Below are 7,500 nucleotides of genomic sequence, written 5' to 3'. Positions count from 1 at the left end.
TACTAGTTTATACACATTGGTTCTATTTGTTTATTCTGAGTATTTCAGAAAAATCCATGTACTAATTTTTTAAATATACATGAATAATTGTAAATTTTTTTCCGTTCCTTATATTATGGCCGATACTGTATATATATGTATATATATATATATATATATATATATATATATATATATATATATATATGTATATATATATATATATATAATATGTAATCAAAGGAGATAGAGTGTTTAATTAATATAAGCAATGGTAAACTTCAATCTAATATAAATACCAGTAGAGAGAGAAAGAAAGAGAGACGAAGAAAGAGAGAGGAAGAGAGAGATAAAGAGAAAGAGATAAAGAGAGAGAGAGAGATGGCGATAGAGATAGCGCATAGAGAAATAGATTTATGATTGTTCACCGGTATTAATTTCTCACTTAAATATACTTGCCTTTGTGTCCCTCTCGTTCATATTTATATCTAGATGTCCTTACGAGTGTTATTTATTATACAAAAAAAATCTTACGCCGTACAACCTCATTACTCAGGAAGTTGGCGAATATTTTTTTCTGTATTCACGACATTAGCGCCAAAATGCCGTAGTTGTTTCCCGCTTCCGCCATCGACGTGACAATGTGCGTCATCTTGACGTTGGGAGCCAATGTCATCTTGAGACGGCCGCTGAAGATCTGATCTCCGCCGCAATAATTAGTTATCTTGAACATTCTTTGTTTCCCTTCTTACTGATAATCTGTCATGATGATGTTTATTTTAGGATTGCCTTTTGTTTCGTTTTAAAAAACAGATTAATTGTGGAATCTTTCAAAGCAAGGCTACGTAGGGGTGTGTCTTATATGTGTCACCTTAGGTGTGAACATAAGATCTTTGCACCTTTTCTTGTTTATAACATTGATAAACGATTTACCGCTGTTGCCCGGGGCAATGCTTACATATATTTTTCTACACTAGCAGGGATACCCGACGTTGCCCGGGTGTTTTGAGGTGTGTGTGTAAGGGAGGGGGTAGAGTAAAGAATAAGCGAAGTAATAAAAAAAATTGTTAAACTTTTTTAAAACATTGGCAAAACAAAAAAAATCAGCGAACAAACGTAAAACTACATAAAAAAAAATCGGGAAAACAAAAAAATAGAATAAGGAGAAAAATGATGAACGTGTTCGGAAAGACAAAAACCAAAAAAAAAAAAAAAAAAAAACAGTGAAAAGCGAAAAAAATAGCATGAATAACCCTTCGATTCTGTTGAGTTCTTGATGCCTTTCACCCAGTAGAAAGCATAGAACGAAAAGGAACGTTAAAATCAAATTCCAGTTTTTTTAAAGCAACTACAAAAAGAAATAAAGCAAAAAAAATGGCATAAATAACACTTCGATTCGGTTACATCCATGGTGCGTTTTACCCAGTAGAAAGCATAGAACAGAAATTCACGGTAAAATTCCATTCCAGTTTTTTTTAAGCAATTACGAAGTAAAGAACACCCAAATCGGTTCCTTCGTAACTGTCCTTTGCGAATGATTCCGGAAACGGTGTCAGTGGTGATGGGGGAAGGAGGAATTAATTAGAGAGAAAAGATTTTACTACTTCCATTGATATTAACCGATTGCGGCAGTGAAATCTCAGCAGGAAAAATATAGGAATCTACGATTATCGAGGAAGTGGAGAGGTAATGGGGCTATAACACACCTCAGATATTGTACTGCAGTTTGTGCATATTACATTCGCATGAAATGTCTTGATTGTTAATCCTATTAAGGTCAAAATTATAGGGGAAAAATGAGTTCATTTTATATATATATATATATATATATATATATAGGGATAAACTTCTACCTCTTTATTTCTATCTGTGTTTCTCACTTTCATCCTCCCAATTTTTACCTCTCCCCACCCTCTCTTTTATCTTCACTCCACTCGTATGTCTTTCTTGACATAAACACATATACACACAAAAAAAAAAACTCACACAAACACATTTTCCATAAAGAATTGTCTTTGGTATGTGTTCCTCAAGGTACGAATCAGTATGGGGGTAGTAACTTCTTGATTAAAGCGTAGAGTTAGTGCCCTTTAGTTCAAACCCCTAAAAAGTAAAACTGACGGCCCGTAATGAAATCTGTTTCAGTTTAGAGTCTAAGTATTTTTTTTTCTAAATTTAGATATTATTCATAGTCTTTTTCTCCTCTTTACATCGTGGTATGTTCTGCAGATGAAATCAAAGTTAGTTTTCTCCACGGGCTTTGGTGCATTGTTGGTCCGATTCCTCTGAAGACATCACATCGTTTGAACTTGGCGGATTACATAACGGGGCTGTCATTACCTTCCCCAGTGCAATAGCATCTGACTCGCCTGTTTGCATCTATCCGTTGTCCTTAGATCATCCGCATAGTTGCAGCCGAATAACCTAACTCTTAATACCATAGAACTGATCTGCTAGCGATTCATCCTCTTCCATGGCCATCCAACATCCTGTTGCCGACGCCATCAGAGTTATCTTCTCCTAGATGCATGTCTTGACTAAGAGTAGGGATGCATCTCTTCCAGTGTATTAATGCGCCTCCAGATACTAACCTGGAAATTTATAATGACTCGACAAACTTTCCCAAATGATAACCGATCTATTACTGGTCATTGTTGTTTAAATTCGGTGATCTGGAGGGAACCAGCGTGTTAACGTAAACGTGCCGTGTATGAATAATACACGGCACGTTTATCAAGAACAATACCAAGTGTGTGGATGTTTGTTTTATAGTTTGTTTTTTTTTTGTTTGTTTTTTTACTTTTAGCTAGATGTGCACACATACGTACACAGAAAACAACCTTTTACATAGTAAATGCTGTGAACATATAGTAAGTTGACCAGGAGTAATCGCTATTACCAGAATTGTCCCATGTTTGTTAATTTTATCAGTTCTTTGTAAAATAGCCAAGGAATTCTTCCTAAAATTCAATCCCAGTAGTAAACATCAAAAGACGAATTTCTATGCATGGACGAAATTAAAATATAACATTAAAACTTAACTATTACTCTGGTAATTGTATATTTATTCTTGATGGTGTTCGTTAAACATTTAAGGAAGTTATTTATTTATTTATTTGCGGACTGTTATCCTCATCTTTGTTGTTAGTTGTTGTTTCACGACGTTTCGGGTAATTATTCCTCTGGTCTTCGTCAAGTTGTTAAAAGCGACGGGATAGAAATGATGAGTCTATTAACTGCATCCTCGGTAATTACTGTATCTTGAGGATACAGTTAAGAGAATCAGCATCCTTATGCCGTCACGGTTAACCAGATGAGGAAGGCCAGATAAATAATTACCGGAAACGTCGTTAAATAAAAAAATATGAAGATGAAAATATGTCTGCTAATAAATTATCAAATATATCATCTAATATATAAAAGGCTCTCTGTATGTTTGTTTGTCTCCAGACTTTCAAACTCTATCTCCTCCGAAACTAAAAGGTGCAGAGCGGCGCAATGGGACTTAAATGATTGTACTTTTTAAGGGCTGTTATTTTCTGAGGCTTTAAATATTTTTTAAGGGGTCAAAAATGGGTAAAATTGAAAAAATCGTTAAACATTTTGTACATTAAACTTAGTTGTTTTTTTTATTTTTAATCATTTTATATACGTTTTACGTTGGTACCGTGGTAACGTCAGCCGCTTTGAATGCTACAGTTTCGGTTTCGATTTTAGCTGAGGGCATCCAAACACATTTTTTTACTTGTGAAATCACAACTCTGTCATAAGGTTCAAAACAAGGTTCAAAAAAGAGTCGCAAATCTGATAGGCCCTGAACTGGCATCTAAGCTTCAGCCTCTGTCCCATCGACGAAATGTTGCATCCCTCTGCCTGTTCTACAAGTATTTTAATAGTGAATGCTCTGACGAACTGCAGACACCTGTGCCCCCACGACGTAGACACCCTCGACAAACCCGACAGGCAGCTAAATCCCACCCCTACACAGTAGAGATCTCTAGATGTAAAAAATCTTTCAACTCCAGTAGTTTCTTCCTGGAATTCCATTCCAGGTCCCTGCTTTCCTAACTGTACTGACATGCAGAAGTTCAAGTGCAAGTTTGCTGCCCAAATCCCAACATAATGCCCCAGTAGTTGCTGCCCCTGATAGTAGCCGCTTACACCAAAGTAGCAATGCGCCTTGTTTGGGGTGAAAATGTAATAAAAAAAAATATATATATATAAGAAATTTGGACAAATTATAATATCATATTTAAGCATATTTTACGCCCGGGCAATGCTGGGCGCTCATCCTTCGCTAGTGAACTATTAAAAATGGTGATAGACTGTTACGAATTACAATTACTTCTACAATTCATTCATTTAATAGCAGATAATAATAATAATATTGATTTTTTTTATCAGGGACAGCTGTCGTGTATGTATACTTGGTTATTATATTCATCAGATAAACCAAAAATAATGGTTGCTGGTCAGCGCACGAAATACCAAGTCTATCCTCATATTTCCGGTTACTGGACCGCGTTTGCAAATAATTCGGACGCAACTCAAATGCTATCAATAATTCTAGCTCAGTGGAAGCTAAAGAGTAACGACGGATATCAATTTCTAAATTGCTAAAGACTTGCTAAGATCGGAGAAATATGTAAATGACATCACTCCTGCATTTAACCAATGGCGGGAATTAGATTCCAAAATGGCGCCTCCTCCCCTTCTCAGAACTTTCGGGTCTGATTGCATCAGACATCCTATCAGTTTAAGCTACAAAATGCCTTGCATTCATTATTCCATTAATCAATCGATGTATTTCCACTATTTGAGAATAAGATATGTCAGATTAGGTCAATCATGGCACAAGGTCTTAAATATAGAGAGCTAACCAGAGGTTTGTTGGTTGGTTATTTTTTGTTTTATGGCATGTCAACCCTTTCTCAAGTTATTTAATGCCAAATCCAGTGTTTTTTCCAAGTCGGTTTCTATTCATCTCATAGTTGGGACCCTAACAAATACTACCACTCTGGGTTAGAGTGGACCTGGAAGCAATGGCAATTAAAGGGTGGATCCACACTCCCCAAAACCTGCAAGCTGGGTTGTGACCATCGGATATAGTTTTAGATCATATCCATGACCGCTAAACAAGGGAGGAACTTGCTTTTTATATAGTTTATTATTATTATTATTATTATTATTATTATTATTATTATTATTATTATTATTATTATTATTATTACAAAAACAAGCCATATTGCTATTTCGACCGAAAGGAACTGCTATTTTGTATCGCGTAGGGAGCTGAGAAGAGACATGTCTCTTCAGAGTACATTTAAACTGTGAGGTGACCATGGTTTACAAGACGGACTGACTACCTGAATTTTCAAGTTTGAATCTACTTCGTTCTATAAAATAACTTTAACTTAGGATGTTGGCAAACTTCATGTGGCCGATGTCGAAAGTAATCCATGTCTTTCTAGAAGGAATTTTGACTAGAGTAATATCGAGGAAACCAATTCCCCAATGCGAACAATATAATCAGCTAATTCGTACAATATTATAACAATTACATTTAAATGTCTGCAGTTTAGTACCGTCAACGAAGCAGTTAGATGGAAGAAACTATTAGAGTAGAAGACTTTTCGGCATCTAGGTATCTCAAAAGTGAAGGGATGGAAGTTCGCTGCTTGTCAGGTTAGTGCAAAGTATGTATGAAATGAGAACAAGTGCTATGAGTTCATGAACGCATATTCAATTAAAATACTAAACAACTACAGTGATTCAACACTGCGGCGATGGGACAGAGGTTGAATCTTGGTCCATAGTGGTAATCTCGTTAGAGTTGAATTACGTCCAGGGTGTGAGTTCCATATAGAAACGTTGATTTCATTTGAATAAAATACAATACGAATCAATGTGCTTCAAAGCCAAATCACAACGTTATATTAGGAAAATAAACAAATATTTTACTTGTTTGAAATCTATCACATAACTATATTTCGGGCTATACTCCATCCTCAGTATGCTGTTTTCTTTCTGTTTCTTTTCTTTTCGTCTTTCTTGCCATGTTGTAAAGTTGGAGAAAGAAACATTTCAAAATACAACCGCTGAGATACAACGCGCGGCTCTTTACAAACAGAATTTTATTTTCTAAGTAAAATATTTGTTCATTTTCGTGATATTACGTTGTGATTTGGCTTTCAAGCGCATTTGATGCGTATTTTATTTTAGAGTTGAATCATGTTTTTAATCAAATAGTGAGAGACTAGTGGCAGATGCATTAGCCCAAATGTGACAACAATGCTCCATGCATGAACAAATGGTTGCTTTATAAGTGAGCGTAATTTTCTAGCATGTTAGAGGGAGCTTATATTCGCTGTAGCAGCCTTTGGAACGCCCTTAGTGTATTTGTTTCAATTCATGTTGCCTGTGGATATTAAGTTTGGTGGGTCATAAAGATGTTTGTTAAGCAGTTAACTACTTCGTTTTATCTTCTGCAAATTAGATTTGAAACTGCGATCCTGATGCTTTTCTTGCGCTTATATGACGTTGATTCTTTGATTTAAAATCGAGCCTTTTGGAATTCCCTTCCTTCTACCTGTTCCCTGACTGTACTGATATACACAAGTTTAAATGTACCGTAAACCAACATTTCATAATTCTTTCGAAGGCATGATTATAAATAGTACCCCTTACATCCAAGTAGCGATATGCCTTGTTTGGAGTGAACACGAGTTAAAACAAAAAGAGATAAAAAAAGTGTCAGGGGAAAAAAGCATTTAAAAACGTAAAGCAAAGCGAAACATGTCCGCCTATCTCGTGGCCATGACTAGAAAGAATGCAAACCCCGATTTGACTTTCACACAAAAAGGTTTGTAATATAGCATTTTGATTTTAATCCTCGTAATAGAACATCCAAATAGTTAAAATCGGAGAAAAACATTTATTTCGAACAGGTTAGGGGTAGCTGTTTCTATGGGATTGTACTTACCTTTCTTATAACCTGAAAGTCGTTCTTTATTTCTTTCATCTTTTCCAGACCGATTGCGTTTAGGAAACCTTCGGAAGGTGCAAACACACTAACGTCCATCGATTCATCCTTAGCCTGGGCCAGAAATTCCGGGTCTAACGAGAGGATGTCGTAGAATTCCCTAAAAATTAACGCAAAAAAAAATTAAATGTAATGAATAAAGCGATATTTTACATATCACGATATGAGAAAACGTTCGTATCAGTTGGGACTAAAAAAGCCAGAATTATAGAGGAAGAGCACTTTCGCCTGAAAAAAAAAGCCTGGAAAACCTCATTGGTATTCAATAGTAGGTAGACCCCAGGCAATAATCTATAAATAAAACACTTCGGAAAAAGCGAGAAGAAACATCCTGAGAAGGTGGACCTCCTAGTACTACACAGAACACAAAACCATACCCCTTGACCAACAGAGAAAAAAAATCACCTCAACAATTGCTTAGACTCTGGGACGAAAGAGTGTGAGATTCGAACCCTCGATATCATAAAGTATTAATCTCA

The 7,500-nt window shown here is 35.8% G+C and overlaps 1 protein-coding gene across 1 annotated transcript in view; it reads right to left on the bottom strand.

The window, feature by feature from the left end:
* LOC145296133 (uncharacterized) overlaps nt 1–7,500 on the bottom strand; it is a 1,188,759-nt gene that overhangs the window by 94,040 nt on the left and 1,087,219 nt on the right. Inside the window, exon 18 of the mRNA XM_080142289.1 lies at nt 6,962–7,121. Coding sequence (XP_079998415.1) covers nt 6,962–7,121 — 160 coding nt within the window. The remainder of the gene's footprint in view (nt 1–6,961; nt 7,122–7,500) is intronic.

This window comes from Euprymna scolopes, chromosome 16, assembly GCF_053919585.1.
Source record: "Euprymna scolopes isolate OS-2025 chromosome 16, ASM5391958v1, whole genome shotgun sequence".
Lineage (NCBI taxonomy): Eukaryota > Metazoa > Mollusca > Cephalopoda > Sepiida > Sepiolidae > Euprymna > Euprymna scolopes.
The sequence above is the reverse complement of the archived record's forward strand: the minus strand, read 5'-3'. Positions and strand labels throughout refer to the sequence as shown.